The 21685-nt window shown below is 47.8% G+C and overlaps 1 protein-coding gene across 1 annotated transcript in view; it reads left to right on the top strand.

Annotated features, from left to right (window-relative positions):
* KLRG2 (killer cell lectin-like receptor subfamily G, member 2) overlaps positions 1-16466 on the top strand; it is a 17709-nt gene extending 1243 nt beyond the window's left edge. The window contains exons 2-6 of the mRNA XM_008590463.1: positions 11-146; positions 6224-6325; positions 6730-6875; positions 15796-15899; positions 16349-16466. Coding sequence (XP_008588685.1) covers positions 11-146; positions 6224-6325; positions 6730-6875; positions 15796-15899; positions 16349-16466 — 606 coding nt within the window. The remainder of the gene's footprint in view (positions 1-10; positions 147-6223; positions 6326-6729; positions 6876-15795; positions 15900-16348) is intronic.
* Positions 16467-21685: the final 5219 nt, after the last annotated feature.

Genomic DNA, 21685 nt, shown 5'->3' with positions numbered 1-21685 from the left:
CCCTGCCGAGGGGCGCGCGGGCTCCCCGGGCTCCCCCACATGCCGCTGCCGCTGCCAGGAGCTGCAGCAGGAGGAGGACGCAGCGCCGCTGCACCGCGCGGGTGTGGACGGCGACCAGAAACTGCCCCGGGCTACAGCGCTCATAGGTACGTGCTCACCCGCGCCAGGAGCCCAACACATCCCCACCCAGCACTGGGCCACTGGGCGGCGGACGGACCAGGGGACCCAGATGACCATCCCGACGCCCCGACCCCACCTGGCCCCTCTGCCTTAGAATCGGTAACACTCTGACCTACATAATTGTAGTTCAGATTGTCTGATGTGAAAGAATAAAACCACTGTCCCTCCCCCACCCCCACCCCATAACTTTGGAATTCCCTCCTAGCGTGCACAGTAGGGCTGGAGGGGATTCCAGATGAGGGGAAGACACTTAGGGTCACGGGGCGGTGGCGGCAGCCCGGGCAGGGACACAGGCTCCAGGCTGGTCGGACCGCCGCCCCGCCGTGGGTCGACCTCTCCACGGTCCAGGCTCGTTCTTTCCACCATGTTAAGGAGCATGTGGCCCCAAACGCTCGTCCATTCAGCAGATACTGAGTGGGGACTGCCGGCCAGACTGGCCAGGGTGTGTGCGCGTGCGTTTCGGTTTTTTTCTTTTGGTGGGAGTGAGCGTGGGGGAGCTTGGCATGGAAGAAGAAAGAACCCGAAAAATGTACGAACAGTTTTGGACACGGAACCATGAAGGAGAGCGGTTGGTAAACTTGGGATATGAAAAAGCCTGCTGGAGCCGGTGCGCGTGCGTTTCGGTTTTTTTCTTTTGGTGGGAGTGAGCGTGGGGGAGCTTGGCATGGAAGAAGAAAGAACCCGAAAAATGTACGAACAGTTTTGGACACGGAACCATGAAGGAGAGCGGTTGGTAAACTTGGGATATGAAAAAGTCTTGAAAGGCCAGTAGGAGTTGGGGATGGTAGAGGCTCCTTCCTAGGTTGAGGGGCCTGCAGGAACAGAGGCCAGGAGGGACTAGAGCCCTGCCCAGCAGGCAAACTGCCAAAAGCTTGGCCAATTGAGAGCTAGGACATGCCAGCTAGACAGCCACCAGATCCCAAGGGCCTCTACTCAAGGGGTTCTTAGACATAGGTAAGGTTCAGGGACTTGGATCACTCAGAAACTTTTGCAGTTTGCTATGAACTCTGCATGATGGTATATTCGTTTTCTATTGCTGTTGTAACAAATTACCACAAACGTAGTGGCTTCAAATGACACGAATGTATTATTCTACAGTCCTGTCGGTCAGAGGCCTGACGCTCACTGGGCTGAAGTCAAGTTGTCAGCAGGGCTATGTTCCTTTCTGGGGGCTGTAGGAGAGATTCCATCTCTTTGCCTCTCCGGCTCCTAGGGGCCACTGCGTCCTTAGCTCGTGGCCCTCACTATTTTCAGATCCAGCAATGTTAGTCTCAGTCCTTCTCCTGCTGCCTCTGCTCTGATGCTCTTGTTTTTCTGCCTCCCTCTTCCATCCACCAGGACCCTTGTGATTACTTGGGCCCACCCAGATAATCTCCCCATCTCAAAATTGGCTGATTTAGCAACTTTAATTCCATCTGCGTCCTTAATTTCCCTTTTCCATGTAACCTAATGTATCCGCAGGTTCCAAGGATTAGGACGTGGACATCTTTGGGGAGACATTACTCTCTACCACAATGAGCCTATAGCTTTTTATCAGATTCTTAAAAGAAGCTGAGACTAAAAAGGGTGGGCTGATCAGGAAGTTAGGAGCCAGTGGGGAGGTGACATGGTTGGGTTTTTATTCTAGAAAGTGAGCTCTGACAGCATTGTGGAGGGAGGCTGGGACAGGCACACGAGGGAAGGAGGGGAGACCAGTTAGGAGGTGTTAGCAGTGCTCAGCAAGACACGAAGTGGCTCGATCTACAGCCGAGGTAGGAGGGAGGGCTCCAGAGGCAGGATTAGTGGGCTGGCCCCCTGATCGGATGCAGGTTAGCTACTGGGAGAGTGGGGGTGACTCCCACGCTGCTGATGACGGATCGTGATAGCCCTCCAAAACGGAGCCTGTGGGAAGAGGTGTGGGAGAAATAAATGAAAACATGCCTTAGGGAATTCCAAATAGAAATGTCATTTAAAGGAAGAGGAAGAAGAACTGGCCAAAGAGATCGGGCAAGAAACATGTAGGTAGGAGGAGGAGAGTCAGGAGGCCCAGAAGCAGAAAAAGGAGTTTGTAGAAGAGTGTGGTCCAAAGTGCCACATGCTGGGTGAGACATCAGGGGAGAGGCAGATTCTGGGACAGTGCTGTAGAGATGATGTAGGTGACCTGGGCTGAAGAAGGGTGGGCGGGAGGGGAAGGTGCCAGACAGAAATGCTGCCGGTGCGTGTTAATGCCTGGCGCTTTCCTTCTGCTTTCTGGGACATGCGGGATTAAGGAACCTTCAGTTTCCCAATGCAGGGGCTGAGTCTTAGGCTGAGGGGAACTGCTTGGTTGAGGAACTCTGCTGAGAGGTTTCTGCCTGTGGGATTAAGCTGGTTGCCTTAACAAGAGGGGGAAACGAAGGCAGGGGCTCCATGACTTGCCCAAGCCCGTGTAGTAATGCCATAACCTGCTGTTTCTCAGTCCCCTTGAACTTGAGCGGGAACAAGCCACTCTGGAGAGGGTTGAGAATGTCACTGCTTTGTCTCTTCCCTCACCGATTTGGGCACATGCCTCAAAGGAGCTGTCCAGCTGATGGCTGAAGGATCAAAGACCTGGAGGGTGCTCTGAATGGTGGCACTCTGGCCCCCACATTGCACAGCTCCAGGCAGCTGGCAGAAGAGGAATCAGTTTGCAAAGCCTCAAACTGGGGGAAGAGCTAGATCCTCTGGTGGAGAATATTTCTACCTCAGATCTTGGTTTGGAGTCACCTCCTCTGATCCCCAAGACTGGATTAGGTGTCCCTGTTCCACGCTGTCATTCGCCCTTGTGCTTCCTGACAGCAGCATTCTTCACACGTGTCATAGTCGCCTCTTTCTAAGTGTCCCCTGAGGGGTATGGGAAGTGGCAGCAGAGACTTTCACTGAATCTCCAACACCTGGCACATCAGTGTCTTTCAGAGTGTAAGTACATGGCAGAAATTCTTATCCCCCGGCCTTCTGGGGAAAGTGGGGAGGGAGTTTGATATCAGTGGTTGTCCTGCCTGCTAGTGCCCTCAGCCCTGACTGTGCTCAGCGCTCCGGCATGGAGGAGAATATGAGGAAATGTCCAACCTGGCGCCTGCCCTCCAGGTGGCCGCAATCCAGGCAGACATTCGTAAAGCCAAAGCCCAAGGCAGTCTGGGATGTAGCAAGAGGGGTAGGGCGGGCGGACTGTGGGGTAGAGAATGAGGACAGAGGCCACAGGCAGAAGGGGGTCTTCTGGAGAAGGTGGGCAGCACTGGAACTCCAAAGGTACTTAGGATTTTGGTGGGGTGGGAAGGAGAATGTTCTCAGTGCATGGAGGAAATAGAGAGGGGAGAGAAGGTGGCCCCCAGATTGAATAAACTAAATCCCACAAAACCTGGGTCCACCCCTGGCCATGGCATTTGACTAGGAGGACGCAGGTGGTGTTTCAGTTGCAGGATAGGAAGAGGGGTCAAAATGTGGAAAATTAAGGTGGGATGAACAGTGAGAAAGGACGCAGAGGGTGTGTGATGAGATGTTAATCCGTAAATCGAAAAGGCGATTGGGTAGAAGCGAAAGACTAGGGCACAGAGAAGATGCTGGAGAAGAGGAAGTGAGGTGCTGTGTTATTACAGTCTGTGTGTGTGTGTGTGTGTGTGTGTGTGTGTGTGTGTGTGTGTGTGTGTGTGTGTGTGTGTGTGTGTGTGTGTGTGTGTGTGTGTGTGTGTGTGTGTGTGTGTGTGTGTGTGTGTGTGTGTGTGTGTGTGTGTGTGTGTGTGTGTGTGTGTGTGTGTGTGTGTGTGATGTCCCTTAGGAATCAGGAATGGGTGGGTTGGAAGGCACCGAGAGAAGTAGATTTAAAGAGAAGGTCTAGGATGGGCTAAAGGGAGAAGACAGATTAAAGGGGACTTTAGCTCCATCTGTATTTTTGGTTTTTTACAAGAAGAGTGTATTTATTTGTGTTACTTGTGTAATTAAGAATTGCTTTTTAAAGGAGGGTGGGGTGGAGACTTCCTCTTCGGCTGGTAGTTTGGGGCTACAGATAGCTCTGCAGGGGGCTGTTTCCAAACTCAGCAGCTTGGAATTAGGTGGGTCCTGCTGATTGGTGTGTAAGAAGTTTTTAACCTACTGTATTTTTTTTTACTGCTTTGTTTTCTAAAAGGTCAGAGCTGTATTTAGTGTTCAGCCACATCATATTTATCTAGCTGATTGGTAGTTTTATTTTCCTTTTCTTCAGGCTTTTTAGATCTGCTTTTATTATTTTAAAACTCTCAATTTACATGTGTCTTTTATTCCAAGCATTTTCAAATCCCCCTTTTTTGGGTAACAGCTTTATTGAGATATAATTCACATACCATACAACTTACGCATTTAAAGTGTACAATTCAATGGTTTTTAGTATCTATTCACAAAGTTGTGCAACCATCACCTTAATCAATTTTAGATTATTTTCATTGCCTCAAAAGGAAACTGTTTACCCTTTAGCTATCACTCTCCAACTGGGCAACCACTAATCTACTTTTTGTCTTCAGACATTTGCCTATTAGACATTTCATATCAGTGCTGATGGTTTATTGAAAACCCTGGAAATGTGTCCCTGTTTCTTTGTCTAATGCATGTGTATCATATGTGTGTGTGTGCACTTACATGTGGGCATATAATATACTAATATACACATGTTTTCTTAATGGAATTAGTTTTTTCAAAATAATGAAACATTCAGAATGATCTCAGCTTTTTTTCAGGCTTTGGCAAATATGCTGATTGTGTTCTTATAACCCTCACGCTGATCATGTGGTCATTGCTGCCCCTCAACCCTGAGATTTGGGTGAATCTTGTGTCCCTTGCAGCAAGGCTTCTGCAAAAGAAGAGTTCTCTTCTTGCTGTGGTTGCTTTCACACTTCTGTGTCCCAACAAGTTCAGGACTGCTTAGTTACTTCAGAGGGGTGTGAATTTCCAGGTTGAACACCATTTATAATTGTCCCTGGCTGTGATTAAGCATTTGAAATCCTTCCTGCTATCTTTAACTCTCCAAGTTTCTCCCTGTGGCTTCCTGTGAACAGGGCAGGGTTAAATGTGGCATTTAAGTGTGCTCCCTCTCCGAGCGTTTGCCTGTGCCGTTGCTCCCACCTGGTGTGCCCTCCCTTCTCTGCTGCCCATTTCCTTTCTGCAGCCCCATCCCAGCCAGCTGCTCCACTTGGTCCTTGGGCAGCAGGGATGCTCCTGCTGACAACTCACAGCTGGACAGTGCTCCAAAGCCTGCAAAGCGCTCTTTCATGATGCTTCATTCATGGCACCCAAGACCTGGAGAGATTGAAGAGGCATGTGTGATTTTGATGTTAAAATGGACAAACATCACAAACACTGCAGTGGCCCATTGTCATGGAGAGATTGAAGAGGCATGTGTGATTTTGATGTTAAAATGGACAAACATCACAAACACTGGAGTGGCCCATTGTCAGATCTTTTTTTTTTTTTTTTTTTAAAGATGACCGGTAAGGGGATCTTAACCCTTGACTTGGTGTTGTCAGCACCACGCTCAGCCAGTGAGCAAACCGGCCATCCCTATATAGGATCCGAACCCGTGGCCTTGGTGTTATCAGCACCGCACTCTCCTGAGTGAGCCACGGGCCGGCCCCCATTGTCAGATCTTAAACCCAGGCCTGTCCAACCTCCAGTCTAGCCTTGTTCCTCTCTGGTTCTGTAGTTTTATCCCTTGGTGTCTTTGCTTATTCTGGTAGCTCTTTAGTGCAGGGCTCTTGCCCTCTTTGCAGTATTTGTCCCTGTGTCTAATGTGCATTGAATGTTCAATAAATGGTGTTTGGCCAATTATTTGTTCTCTTTCTTGAACAGAATCTTACCTCTAATTATTTAAGAAGGAGAACATCTTCTAGCATCTTTCTCCCAAATATAAAGTTTTAACCTAAATGGACTGGTTTGTCCTGGTGTCCCGAGGGAGGGGGTGGGAGGTGAGGTGGGTGCCATGCTGGCATGATGAGTCCACATGGCTCTGAGTTGGGTTGGGCTGGGTTGGTCTCCTCTTATCTGTCTTTCCTGTTTGCTTCCCCCCCAACCCCCACCCCAGGGCTGCCCATGTACATGAAGTCCCTGCACTGGGCCCTGGCAGTCATGGCTGTGCTCCTGGCAATCTCCGCGGTGGCCATTGTGGCCCTGGCCTCTAGAGCAGGTATGGTGTCCTCTCTCATCTCCTGTCCCTGCTGCTCCACCCCTAGGGCAGTGTCTAGCCCTTACACCACCTTTGAGGATTGGAAAGAGACCTCCCCATGGGGGGGATGCCGCCGGAAGACACCGGCTTGAGCCAAGTTTGTAAGATTTGTTCCTCGCTCCCCCTGGGCGCCCTGAGCAGCAGTTGGACGGCAGCCCATACCCAGCGGCTTTGTGCACCGCCCAGACTGCACGGCCTTCCTCGGGCCCTGCCCGGCCTCCTCTCCACCCCGAGCCTTGCCACTTCCACGCCTCCAGATGGGCCCCCTCAGTCAGTGGGGCGGCCAGGTTCGTTTTATAACGCGCCCGCGTTTAGCTCTTTACAGGCTATCCCACAGGGCTCACCAGCAGTGTCTGTGCTTGCAGGGGCCAGGTGCCAGCCATGCCCCCCGGGCTGGATGTGGGCCGAGGAGCACTGCTACTACTTCTCTGCAGAGGCGCAGGCCTGGGAGGCCAGCCAGGCTTTCTGCTCAGCCCAGGGGGCTACCCTCCCCCTGCTGGACCACACCCAGGTGAGAAGGGGCGGCCAGTCGAGGGCATGCCTATCATTCCAGGCACAGAGTCCTGGCCCTGAAGGAATCTCCAAGATCTGGTCCAGCTCTACATTATACAAGTCACCAAGGGCAGAGAAATAAGGTGACATACAGCGGAACTAGACATCAGGTAGCAAGGTCTTCGATTTGCTCTTTATTCAAAGAAGTGGAGGCAGACCTGGGGTGCCCCCATCCAGCCTGGCAGTCATGCAGTTAGTGAGCTCAGGAGCCAGACCTGATGGGAGAGACATATGTGTCCTTTCTGGGAGAGAGTATGGAAAATAAATTACATTTAGTGGGCACAGTCAGGTAGTGCTGTAACACTGTTGGGTAACAGATCACCCCAATACTCCTCAGTGATTTAAGACAGCAAGCATTGATTTCTTGGTCGCTGGTCTGTGGGTCAACCGTTGACAAGCTGACCTCGGCTGGGTTTGGCTGGACAGCTCAGCGTCAGGACGCAGATGGCGGGACATGGCTTGAGGCTGCAGGCTGGGTTTGTGTTTGCTCCGTGGGCCCTCCGTCTACCTGGGAGAAGCTCTCCACAAGAAAAGTGGGGAGCAAGCTGAACTGAGCAAGCCTCATTTAAACTGCTGCTCGTGTCTCATCTGCTGACGTTCCAGTTCTTTCCATGGCCAAAGCAATAACACGGCCAAGCCCAGCATCAAAGGGACAGGGTAGTGTCCTCCATCCCCAGGGGAAAGGACAAGAGAGTGAATATTTGATGAATAGTAATTCAGTCAGTGGGTTTGAGAGCGGCTACAGAAAAAGACCAATTAACTGGATCCAGTCCTCAGCTTAATTTTTTTTTCCATTTTTTAAAATGTGTTAAAGTACACAGAACATAAAATTTGCCATTTTAACCATTTTAAGTGTACAATTTAATCGTATTAAATACATTCATAATGTTGTGCAACCATCACCACCATCCATCTCCTGAACTTTTTTCATCTTGTACTGAAGCTCTGAGCCCATTAAACAACTCCCCATTTCCCCACCCCCTGGTAACCACCATTCTGCTTTCTGTCTCTATGAATTTGACCACTCCAAGTGCCTCATATTAGTGGAATCCTACAGTTTTTGTCTTTTTGTCACTGGCTTATTTCACTTAGCATAATTTCTTCAAGGTTCATCCATGTTGTAGCATGTGTCAGAATTTCCTTCCTTTATAAGGCTGAATAATATTCCATTGTATGTATGTGTGTATGTATGTGTGTATATATATATATATATCATGTGTCAGAATTTCCTTCCTTTATAAGGCTGAATAATATTCCATTGTATGTATGTGTGTGTGTGTGTGTGTATATATATATATATATATATATGTATATATGTATATATGTATATATGTGTTGTAGCATACTGCAGAATTTCTTAACTTTTTAAGGCTTAATGATATCTATATGTATGTATGCACCACATTTTGCTTATCCATTCATCTGTTGATAGACACTTGGGTTGTTTCCATGTTTTGCTACTGTGAATAATGCTGCTATGAGGGCCGGCCCGTGGCTCACTCGGGAGAGTGAGGTGCTGATAACACCAAGGCCATGGGTTCGGATCCCACATAGGGATGGCCGATTCGCTCACTGGCTGAGCGTGGTGCTGACAACACCAAGTCAAGGGTTAAGATCCCCTTATCAGTCATCTTTAAAAAAAAAAAATGTATAATGCTGCTATGAACATGGGTGTACAAATATCTTTTTGAGGCCCTATTTCCAATTCTTTTAGATATATACCCAGGAGTGCAATTGCTGGATTGTACAGTAGTTCTATTTTCAATTTTTTGAGGAATCATCATACTGTTTTCCACAGCAGCTGTACCATTTTACATTCCCACCAATCCTTGGCTTAATTTACCTCAGGGCAATTACCAAGAATTTGTATTAGCTGTTCTCATATGCATGAAAATGCAGCATGCCTTCAGGTGATGCTTTAATAAATATTTACTGAGCACCTGCTCTGTGTTTGGCACTGGAGATTCAATGATGAGCGGCATAGCACAGCCTCCACCTTCACAAGGCTAAAGGGCACCGAGGGGGGCAGACAGCAATCAGGAAATCATAGAAATAGATGTTTAACTACTGCACTGGTCTGTGCTGTGAAGGGAGGGTGCACAGTGCTGTCAGAGTATGTGACAGGAGAGTGTGACCTGAAAGTCAAGGTGAGTGAGGCACCATGGGCCTTTTGAAAAAAACTGAAGAAAGGATAGTGAGACTGGGCCACGTAGCCTCCTGAAATGTGGCTTTTAACCTCAGTCTGGACTAGTTGGTGACTGGGCCTGCCATATAGCTATTGACTTGGGATTTCTGTTCACCTGCATCCTCAAGATGCCTTTTGCCTCTTTCCTATGTGGGATCCCCTGTCTCCTAGATCCCATATGTTTCTTTTTCTTGGTTTATATCCTTTTCTTGGTGGAGCATATCCTCTGTAAACTTCCCAGGGGGAAAAAGTACATGAGGAGTAAATTTCTTGAGGTCTTTTATGTCTGAAGATACTTTTATTTTAACCTCTTCATTGATTGATAGCTTGGCTGGGTATAGAATTCTAGGTTGGAAATTTTTTTTTTCTGTTTTTCCACCGAAGTATGTAGCCTTCGCTTCATTACTGTCCAGCTCTTGGTCTTGCCATTAAGAAGTCTGATTTACTCTGATTCCCAATCCTCTGTATGTGACTCTTTTTTCTTTTTCTTCTCTGGAAAATTTCAGAGTCTTCTTAATGTTCTGAAATTTAACAAATGTAAGCCTTTGTGGGTCTTTATTTTTATTTCTTCTACTTTCTCATTTTATGAACTCTTCTTGGTCCTTCAAATGTTTCTTTTTTATGGTGTCCTGTTCCTGTTTCATAGATGCAATATCTTTTCTCATCTTATTGTGGATGTTAAATTTTAGTGTACTTGAAATTTTCCTCTGCTCCCCGCACTGTCTCTGTTTTTCTATGAGTACCTTTTATTCTGTTTATTGTTTTTTGTCTTTTCCATTTTAGAAAATTTCCTTAATGTCTGGTGATCCTCAGCTGTCATAATTGACAGTAAGGCACTAAATTGCAGATTGGAAGCTCTATGTCAGAGGTGGTAGGGTTGGGGCAACTGGGTACATCAGACTTTTTTAGAGGCAGGCTTTGCAATATGGAAGTCAGGTAGGAACTCGGTTATTTTCTTAGTGAATGTCAAGCTGTCAGCATTCCAGGAGTGGAGAAAGAAGGCAGAGGTTTCACCTCTAAGTGTGTAGCACTTAATCTCTCCCTTTCTAGCCTAAGCACCCTCACCCTTAGCTGAACCTGGTGTACTAGATCCTAAAAGCCCCTGTGGTTCATCTTTCTGAGGATACTTACTAGTTCCCTGGCTACACAGGGGAGGTGAGTGCATGAGGGGAGGGAGGTCCTAGCCACTTCTCTTTCCAAGCCCTTTTTCCTATACCTTAGCCTTCAGAGGGACCCGTTACTTCTTGGGCCTTCTCAATACAAATTGGCCTGTTTCTTGGCTTTCTCCCGTTCTACCCTTTCCTTTAAGACCACTGAGATTTTTTGGGTCTGAAAAGCCAGTAACAGTTGTCCGGCTTCCAGAAGTTTTTTATTATTTCTCATCTGCTATTGTCTCCTCCCATTTTTTGTCCTTTTTTTTCCAGGCTTTGCCCTGGGATCAGGGGTCAGGAGCTGCCATGTCTGAGGTGACAGACAATTCAGAAAAGCCTGTGACCTGGCAGACCACCCAGTGTTCAGCTTCCCACCCCGGCATCCTCCCACTTTTGCTGTCATACCCATGTCTCTCTGAGACTTCTGCTTGCCAGCTCTGTTCGTGCCACCTCACATGAGGGCAGACACTGAGTGACAGTAGGGACACAGAGCCCCGAAGAACTGGCTGTTGGACCTGTCCTGCCAGCTGTTTGCAGTGCCTGCCCTGGAGGAGCTAAGAGGAGCCCCTTGAGAACCCTTGGAGGGACAGGGTAGGAGGTGAATTCTTCAGTACACACGCCAGTATTTCTTTTCTTTTTTTTCTTTTTTCTTTAGGCAGCTGGCCAGTATGGGAACCAAATCCTTGACATTGGTGTTACAACACCATGCTCTAACAAACTGAACTAACCAGCCAGCCCCAGTATTTCTCATTGCTGTATTTTTTCTCTCACTAAGTAATATGTCCAATGCAAAAAAATTGGAAATGGAAACAATTAGAAAGAAAATTAGTTTCATTCATTATCTTGAACCCAGGCAGATAAGCACTAACATCATAGTTTGAAATATTTGGGTCCAGATTTTCTTCTAGAATATATATTTAACTTTTTCTTTAAAACAAAGAGGGATGTGCTATTTTATAATCTGGTTTTTTTCACTTAGCAAAATGTGATGAGCTTTTTCCCAGATCATTAAATATCCTACTTGAACTTGGCTGTACTGTGCACATGGTGGGTAATGGGATCAAACAGACCTTACCTGAGTCCTCGCTCTGCTGCCTGCAGCGTGGCCACAGGCACACGTGGTGATTCCCACATGTGGCAGCCCCTCATGTGGCAATCCCTCGTGTCACGATCCTCCACATGGCAGCAACCCACGTGGTAATCCCTCCGTGCTCTTGCATCCCTAGTGTCTCTCCTTCATAGTGTGTATAAATTTCCTCATCTTATAAAGTCACCAGTCAGACTGGATTAGGGCCACCTGAACGGCCACATTTTCACTTACTCACCTCTTAAAGTCATGACTCCAAATACAGTCACATTCTGAGGTGCTGGGAGTTAGGGCTCCAACATACAAAGGGGGACACAATTCTTCCCGTAACTCTTACAAAATCTCAATACGTAAGACTGATAAGCATGGTATTTGATTTGTATCAAATTTTATACGTTCAAAAAAGAACACTTTTATCGTAAAGACCAAACAGCACTATGGCACAGATATTGATTCTTTTTTCTATAGAGAACATCTGAGTAACTTGCCCCAGATCACAGAGTGTTAGAGATGATATTTTCAGCCAGTGGCCTGGCTCAGACCCCTGTACCCCTCCCCATGAGACCACATCAGGCCGTGACCAGCACTGGGGCCAGGACCTCCACCAACTCCCACAGCAGACTGAGGAAAGGTTCCTTTGTTTCCCATTTTTCCCATGTAAAAATCTGCTGGAGATGATGTTTTACAATGAACATGGATTATTTTATAAGCAGGAATAACATTTATTTTTCAAAAATAAAATCACGGGGAAATGAAAAAGACATGCTGTAGACTGAAAAAAATCAAGCCTGTGATCTCAATATGGTAAATACATACATATAGAAAAAAGACTGAAAGGAAATATAATAATATTTTAGTTGTGATTATCACCGGGAGGCAAGATCACAACTGGTTTTATTTTCTTCTGTAAAGCTTTCTTTATTTTCTAAATGTTCTACAAATGGTGGACGCTGTGATTGGGGGAATATGCTGCAGGAATGGTAGCCCATGAGGGCGAGAGGAGCTCAGTGTAGAATGCTTTCCACCCCAGGCCTGGGCGGGGCCCTGAGTTGTTATAATTTAGATGAGAACAGGCTGTGCAGAAAACTGTCCCAGACTCCTGCAGAGTGGCCCAGCCTGGTGACATCTACAAAATGAAGAAAGGGTCCCTAGAGAGTGTCTGGAGCTGGGGTTGGAGGCCTAGCTGGGCAGGGATTTAGCAGCCCACACAATGTTTCCATCTGCTGAGACAGACCGATCAGGTGCAGCAAGTGCCACAAGGAAGTGGTCAAACAACACCCCTGCCCTCCAGCTCCCATGACAGGCTTGACCCAGAATCATCATGGACCTTGGTTGAGCAAATCACGTCCCTGTTGCTGGTGGGTCCTCAAAGAGGGAGATGGGTTTAATGATCCAAATTACAAACAGAACCTGAGAAAGAATTTTTTTAATATGAAGCATTCAGGATTAATCACAAATAAGTATGCAGGAAATATATCAGAGTCTGGATAAAATCCTTCCCTGTGAAAAGATTGGAGCTCAGATTTGGGATCGATGCAGTTAAAGTCTAGAATATGATGACTGCAGAGCTCTGGAATCCTGAATTTGGGACAAGGGCCAGAAGCTCCAGGAGGTGTTGACGGGAGTGGAGGAGCAGCCGAGGAGACACGCACACAAACTCACACATGAGCTGGGCTGCACAAGCCTCGGACGTGCCAGGAGGCCACAGCTACAGGATAAACATGGCTCATCTTCCCCAAGAGCCAGTTTGCTCAGGATTAGAGAACAGGAGAAAGTTTCAGTGCTACCTATGCATCCGTCTTTAGACTCACCTCTGGTTTAAGAACAGCTTTGTTTTGGATGTGAAGGAGGGAAAAAGCTCCCTTAACTGTACTCATTGAATGGAAGCCACATCTTGATTTCAAAAACATTAAAACATGAATAAATATACATCCTAGGGCTGAGAAAATTAAGTCATTTGAAACATTTCAATATTAAAACAGAAATGAATGAAGACAGAAAATAGACGGTGGTTTCTGGGGGCTGGGGCACAGCGAATGGGGTTAGTGCTTAGTGAGTATGAAGTTTTGGTTTGGGAAGATGAGAAAGTTCTGGAGGTGGATGGTGGTGATGGTGATGGTTTCACAACTTAATGTGGATGTCCTTAATGCCCTTCGATTGTACACTTAAAATGGTAAATTTTATGTTACAAATATTTTACCATAATTTTAAAAGAGATGCACAAAGGCATAGAAAATAATTTATCTTAATTTTAAGATGTAAAATATGAGATTTCTATTCCATTCCACTCAGGACCACATTCCCTCTCCTGACATTGGAGACAAAAGTTGGAGAAGCCACCGCTGAAGGCAGTGGCAGCCCCAGGGTCTCTTGTGCCATCATCTGAGGGAGCAGTCCTCGGAGCCATCAGTTACTCAGAAATTTATAACTCTGGACCATGCCTTTTGCTAACAATGAGAACAGGATTATGAGCTGCAAGGAAAAGAAGAGTGGAATGGAACAGGTGGGGCTGGATGGGAACAGACCTTCAGCTCCTGTCATCTGGAGAACCAGAGGAGAAGGGAGGGAGAAGCAGATGGTCTGAGCTCAGACAGAAAGGACAGGATCCTCCTGGAGTGGCTGTGAGCATCAGATGAGGTCCTGTGCATTGGGGGCGGGGCACAAGGCTTTGCCCACCACATATCAGGGACAGGAGGACATTTGACGAGTGTGTGCTGTGTGCCTTTGGCTCTGTCCTTATCATCTCAAGCCTGATAACACACATCCTCCCCAGTTTACAAAGGAACACACTGGAGCTCTGAAAGGCTGGGTAACTTGATGTCACATGGCTCACAGTCCTGGACCCAGAATTTGAATATGAAGCAGCCTGGCCCCAGAGCTCTACTCTGTGCAATGATGGTCCCAGTCCGAGCCCTGGTGTGCCTTCCTGAGCCGGCAGCTGGTTGCTACCGGGAGGGCTTAGCAAGGAGCCCTCTGCTGCCCACTCAGCACAGCGTGGGGTCCTCTCCTCCTCTCCAGGCAGTCCTGCCCAGCCTACCCGCAGGCCCAGCCGGCGGAGTCCAGCAGGGGAGGAGATGACCCGCCAAGGAAAGGCTGTGTGTGCGCTTTATCTGTTTGCACACTCACAACTCCCTTGTCATACACAGTCTGGTCTGTGGGATTCGAGAAGGGTCAGAATCACCAGCTTGGAAATTGCCTCTGGCTTCTCTCATGTCGTTGTAAAGCCATGTGTACTTGCTGGTGTGGTCTGCTGTTTTTCTTTTACTTGGCATGGTTTCCTGTTTACATTTCCTGCATGATACATTTTCTATGCACTTGTCATTTTTAATAGCACTGTAATTTTCCATCATGTTGACATCCCATAATTTGCCTAGTTATTTCCTGATTGCTGAGCATTTGGGTAGTTTCAATTTTTTCTTTATAAATAGCACCTTGTTAACTTTGGATAAGTTTCATTTTCTCCCCTTTATATTCTCAGATTTATTCCTCAAAGTGGAGTCATCCATTCGAGCAACGGGAGTGGAGTTGCCCCTCTTGTTACATAACCCCGATAACGTTCCAGGAAGACTGAACTGACCCCCTAGTTCCCACACTGTGACTTACAATATTTAAACCTTTTTTTCCAACTTAAACAATCTTAAATGCATTTTTAAAAATATTGTCTTTTTGCTCATTGTTAAAAATAACATGACCTTCAGGACAAATATTTAAAAGAAAAAAATCATCTCTGTTAGATCTGTAACATACTTATTTTGGCCTTTGTTGTTCCCTGTGTGTCTAAATCCATGTGCTTACATTTTTTATTATTATGGCCATGACACAGTTTTCATTCAGCCTTTTTAGTTGGTCTTCATGCTTGCCTTTTTTTAATGGCTTTAATACTATTGCACTTAGGGCTGGTCGGTTAGCTCAGTTGGTTAGAACACAGTGTTACAACATCAAGGTCAAGGGTTCAGATCCCCAAACAGGCCAGTGACCAAAAATAAATACTATTGCACTGAACCCACACAATGACGTAATTTGTGCTCTCGTGGGCAATCATATTGTTAATCTGCTCCCAGGCGACCCTCTGCAGGGGCACCTGCAGCCCAGTTAGTCTATTTGCTGTTACCTGGACCTGCTTTGTAGCCTCCCCTTTCCGACCCCTTCTCTGAGCTTCTTTGTTCCTCTGCTCACTTGACTCCTGTAGTGCAACGCTCAGTGGTGATTGGCATTCACGTCCCCTCGAGGGCTGAGATGGGATCACCCTCATTTCTGGTCCCCAATCCTGAGCACCAGCAAGCTTGCTTGACAACCATAACTTTCCCAGTCATTGGTGTTCTGAGAGTGTTGGGCTGAGCTGATTCTCTCCTTGGATTGACGAGCTGGATCCTGTACAAGCCTCAGGGGAAACGGACATCCAGGTGAGCCATGCCACTGTCCAGAGAAGAGTGACCAGTCTGCTTTTCTCCCTCAGGGACTCCTGATTAGATATGCAGTCACCAAGGACTCCTGGATGGGGGTCCAGCGAGGCCAGCAGGGCTGGCACTGGATTGATGGGACCCCTCTGCCACCGCAGCTGTGAGTAACTGTGGGCTTTCTCCCTCCTCGCCAGGACCTCCTCCCCCTCTGCTATTGTGGATCCTCCTTCTGTCCCCAAATTCAGCCTCCTGCTCCACCCCACTCGGGACACCAACCCCACACACATGCTCAGGGACCTGGGTTTGTTTAATCTCTGTTACTCCGTGTCATATTTGGGTTTCCCAGTGCATTGTCACCCTCGTCTTACAGATATGGGGTCTGCAGCTCAGAGTGGTTCGGTGGTTCACCCAGTGCCACACAGCTGACCAGCCAGGGGACGTCCTCAAGGCTCCTAGTTGAGGCTCTTTCCAGACAGCCCCCTCCCTCTGTGCAGTGACGTACACAGCGCTGGGCCAGTGGAGGGAACGGGCACGGGCTGGGAGGGCTGCACGGGAAAGGACGCACCTGCCCCCTGAGTGTCTCCCTCTTTTCTCTCTCGCCCTTCCCAGATTCCCAGAAGATGAAGACAACCCCAATCTCAACTGCGGGGGCCTGGAGGAAGGCAAGCTTGTGGCTTTGGACTGTAGCTCTCCAAGACCCTGGGTCTGTGCCAAGGAGACTGAGTGATTTGGGTCCTGTTCATCCTAAGCCAGTTGGCGAGCAGGCGGCATCCCCCCAGGGGAAGCCATTGAGAGCTGGGCAGCCTCTTCCCTGTACCCGGGCTGCCAAGTCTCCCTGCTCTGTTCAAGGGGGGCCCATCTGAGCGAACCCAGGGAGCTTCCACGCAGGAAGATCATATCTGAGGGAAAGGACATCTTCTGTGGCTTCAGGTCCAAGTGCCAGTGTTAGTCTCCAGCCTTAGAAGCTGATTATTGTTGCTTTTTTGGTGGCTGGCTAGTATGGGGATCCAAACCCTTGACCTTGGTGTCATAACACTGCACTCGAACTCACTGAGCTGACCGGCCAGCCCATTGAAGCTGGGATGGCTTTGAAGCATTTCTGAGCCTCAGTTTCTCCTCGTTAAAATGGTCATTTCCCACCCTCTCCGTTCCCTGCTTCGTGTCACCCACCCACCCTTTCAGTCCTAGAGGTAAAGACAGGATTGACTATCGTGGATGTTCCGCTCTGGGTTCTCACTTGATCTCGCTGAAGCGAGTCTTCTGTTTCGTGGCAATGGATTGGCAGGGGTGACATCACTGCAACAGATTCCACTTCCGGGCAGCTGGGTATACAGCTGCTGCAGCTCACCCCCAGTCTCTGGAGGACAGCAAAGGAAAAGAGGTGGTCGGCCCCGGGGGAGGCAGCAGGCGGTTTCCTTCCCTGCTCTGCGAGTTGGCAAAGCGTTGGCAGAGAGTAAGCTTCTGCACGGAGATCCAGCAGGTGGGGCTGGTGGGGCCCCTGGCAAGACAATGGCCAAGGCTGGGACGAGGCCGAGAGGTCAGGGCCACCTGGGCAGGAGAAGCTCAGATAGCACCCCAGCTTGGGAAGCGGAAGTTCAGAAGTTGCCACCAAGCATGGGGCACGAATGAGAAAGGAAATGGGAGAGATGTGGGCAGGTTTGAGGCGGCAGCTGTGGAGACAACCAGACTGAAGATGTCACTGTGCTACGGTCAGTGAAGGCCTTCGGGCTAGGAGTGGCCAGAGGAGGGGCTGGGACGGCCTGTTTCATCTCAAGCCTACCTAGATCTCTCCAAATGAAAAGCGTCTACCTGCGTCTTGTCTTAGTGCTGAGCCCGTGACACTTTCCTGTGCAAACCAGCCTTCTCTCTTTAAAACCAGACCATGCCCCCAATTCCCCTCAAACACACACACCTGGGCTTGCCCGTGGCTCACTCGGGAGAGTGCGTGCTGATAACACCAAGGCCACGGGTTCGGATCCCATATAGGGATGGCCGGTTAGCTCACTGGCTGAGAGTGGTGCTGACACCACCAAGCCAAGGGTTAAGATCCCCTTACTGGTTATCTTAAACTGGCTGAGCGTGGTGCTGACAACACCAAGCCAAGGGTTAAGATCCCCTTACTGGTTATCTTAAACACACACACACACACACACACACACACCCCACCCTGTATACACACACACACACACACACACACACACACACACACCCCACCCTGTATTGGTACCTTTGAGCNCACACCCTGTATTGGTACCTTTGAGCCAGCAGCTTACACACACACACACACACACACACACCCTGTATTGGTACCTTTGAGCCAGCTTGTACGGGCCATTTGGGAGAAAGGGATAGAGAATCTTAGATGAGAAAAATTTCCCACCCCTCTTGGGAAATAACAAAAAGGAAGATGGAAATTTCCTGACCAGATGTGAAAGGGCTGGTTCTGGCGGGACAGGTACCAAGCAAAACACATCATGTGTGGGCAGGAGGCTGTGTGTGTGCCCCCCACCTTACCTGCCGCCTCGTGTTCCCAGTGTCTGTGCCCAGAGAAATGGCACATATGTCTATAGGTAGAGAGTGTGCAGAAATGTATTAGCTTCTTTTGCCTTCTCAATACCGGAAGGAAAATGGTGTGTCCAAAGTCACCCGGCTAGAAAGTAGAAAGTCTAAAATAAGACCTAGTTCTGGGCCGAGCCCATGGCGCACTCGGGAGAGTGCGGCACTGGGAGCGCAGCAGTGCTCACGCCGCGGGTTCGGATCCTATATAGGGATGACCGGTGCGCTCACAGCGCTCACTGGCTGAGCACGGTGCAGCCAGTCTCAAAAAAAGGACAACAACAACAAAAAAAGACCTAGTTCTGTCTGACTTCAAAGGCCATGCTCCTTCCATTCAGGCACACTGTAGAGGAACTAGAGGGGTATCGGCGCAGCAGTGCTCACGCCGCGGGTTCGGATCCTATATAGGGATGACCGGTGCGCTCACAGCACTAACTGGCTGAGCACGGTGCAGCCAGTCTCAAAAAAAGGACAACAACAACAAAAAAAGACCTAGTTCTGTCTGACTTCAAAGGCCATGATCCTTCCATTCAGGCACACTGTAGAGGAACTAGAGGGGTATCGGTGGCAGCTGAGTGGGAACCGTCAGGTGGAGTGAGGGACCAAGGAGGCAAGTTATTTCACACTTGTGATCATCCACTGCTTCAGTTACCTATTTATTGCTCTATAATAAATTGTCCCCAAACTTAGCAACAACTGTTTGTCCTCAAACAATGATTTTTTTTTTTTTTTTTTTTGCCCTCCTGATCCTGTGGCTTGAGCAGGCAGCTGATGGCTGGGAGATCCAAGCGGCCTCACTTGCTGGGCTGGCATTGTGCTGCTGGCTCCTAGCTGGGGGCCTTGGTTCTCCCACACGTGCATCTCTCCATATGGCTGCTTGGGCTTCCTCTCAGCATGGCAGCTGGATTCCAAGAAGGAGCATTCCCAAAGAAGTGACAGCAGAAGCTGGCTGTCTTGAGGGGCTAACCTCAGAAGTCACCCAGTGTCACGTGTGCCAAATTTTATTAGTCTAAACAAGCTATGGGGCCAGCCAGTATCCAGCAGAAGAGAAATAGACTCCACCTTTCAGAATTTTGGGCCATAACCACCATCCTTTGGTATACAACTGGATACACCCACAAATATGTGTAATCAATACATTTCAATAAAAGAAAATGGGGACAGACTTCTACTTGATTTGGTTTCTATCAGCCAAAGTGGGTGGTATTTCCCAGCGCAGGCCTGACCTCTGACACTGCATCCAGCTCTAGCTCTCACTACTTGCCCTCCCATTTCTGGTGCTCAAGGCAGCACTGGCTGAATAGAAATATTTACTGAGTTAAAAACAGCAACATCCAACGCAGTTGTTGACTTTAAAATCTGGTTAATTATGTCTGAAATATTTCAGAACAAAAAACAGGTTTTTAAACCTTGCGGTACTTCTGAATCCAGGAAGATAATTTTTAATGTACAGGATGGCTCACAGAAAAGAGAAATCCCTAAAAAAGAGAAGCAAGAACTGAAAACCAGACAAAGAAGCGTAGGAGCTGCTTTTTTGGCTCACTCACCAGGTGACATGTTAGTCTTGTGAATTATGGGCTATTTTCATACTTACATGGAACAGGAGCCTGGGACAAACGCAAGGTAGGAGTTTGATCTATTTAAATTTAGGACCTTGAGGGCTTGCCCTCAGTGAAAGAGTGGACTAGAAACAGTCACCTACTAACTGGAGATGGCAAGGAAGCTCATCTGTCCCTCCCTTCATGAAAAAAAATTCTACTGCTAATGTGAGACCCTAGGGCTGGGTCTTTACTGGCACAGGATTTGAATGTAGACTACCTGCATGATCCAGAAACCTCCAACCTGAGAAATTAGCATCAAAGTTGCCCTAGGCTTGGTGACACCCGTTAGTCTTTAGCAGAAACCAGTGCAAAACTGTTCCCCGTCATCCACGGTTAGAAATCCGTAGTGGGTAGAGGGAAGATTCCAAAGATGCTCTTACTGTAAAAGATGAAAGACATAGAAAGATACTGAAACTAAGAAAACACTATGAAACAGACCAGAGTTTTAAAAGAACTGAATAGAATTTCCAGAAATGAAAACAGTTGTTGGTATTAAAAGCTGAGCGGAGAAGTTAAATAGAAGACTAGAAACAGCTGAAGAGAATTAAGTAAACCAGAAGATAAATCTGAGGAAAGTAACTGGAATGCACTACAGGGGTAGGAGACAGACAACACGGAACGTACGCAGACAAAAGATCCAGCAGAACTTCTAGAACAGGGATTGTTAACCATTTTCTGTGCCACAGATCCCATTTCAGGATCATGTTTTTAAAAGCATAAAATAAACACAAAATTATGAGAAAAAATTACATTGAAACACCATTCTTGGCATGCTTTAAAATCAACCTAACTGCAATACAAGTCACATACAATAAAATACACGCACTTTAAGGGTGCGGCCAGATGAGTTCTGACAACTGTATGCACTGCCGATGTAACCACGCTCTGATCAAGGTTCTTGTGGGCATCTTCCCAGTCACCCCCCAGTCCCGCCCAGGAAACTGATTTGCCTTGTCACAGTACATTAGAGATATATCCAAACATTCACACACTATTCATATGAGAAAATGTCACACAGAAGTTAAGGTAAATACCTTGTCTTCTGTATATTAGTTTTGTACCAACTAAATTCTTATTGTTAGGACTCATTTTCTGTTAGTCTTGAGTTTTTCAGATAATCATTTCATCCACAAATAAGGATAATTCTGCTTTTTGCTTTCCAAATGGTGTACAAATTTCTTTGTTTCCTAACTGCATTTGCTAGTATCCTTGGGACGATGTTAAGCAATAATGATCACAGTTGATATCTTTCCTTTTCCTGACTTTAATGGGAATAATCCTGTTCTCCCAAAAAGCATGAAGCTCACTTTGGGTTGAGGGGTGTGTGTGTGTGTACCCCTATTCCTATCATGTTAATGAGCAGTTTGATTTTATCAGATACTGTTGGGAAAATAAAGGAAAATGGTCAGGGCCCCTCAGATGTTCAGAATCTTGCCGAGCATTTGATGTAAATATGCACGTGCGCCCAGGTGTCCCTGGTTATTGTCTAATGTAAGCGTGCATGTGCACCCAGGTGTCCTGGGTTATGGACTTAAGTATAAAGGATGAGTGGCTCTGATCTACGGCCCTCCCCTCACCCCCGGGGTGCTGCTGGAGGCTATTGCTGCCAGGGCCCCTGGGACCCTCCACAAGGCCACCACCAGTGCCGGACCTGTAAGCTGCTGCCGCCATCGCTGAGGACTGAGCTCATGTCATCTGCCAATGGCTCCCGGGATCTTTCCCAATTGCCTAGCATGGACCTGCATGTGAGGGGTCTGGTGACCCAGCCTGGCATGTGAGGGGTCTGGTG

The sequence above is a fragment of the Galeopterus variegatus genome, unplaced genomic scaffold (assembly GCF_000696425.1).
Source record: "Galeopterus variegatus unplaced genomic scaffold, G_variegatus-3.0.2 Scaffold6120, whole genome shotgun sequence".
NCBI lineage: Eukaryota > Metazoa > Chordata > Mammalia > Dermoptera > Cynocephalidae > Galeopterus > Galeopterus variegatus.
Note: the sequence above shows the minus strand (reverse complement) of the source record. Positions and strands in the feature narration are given on the sequence as shown.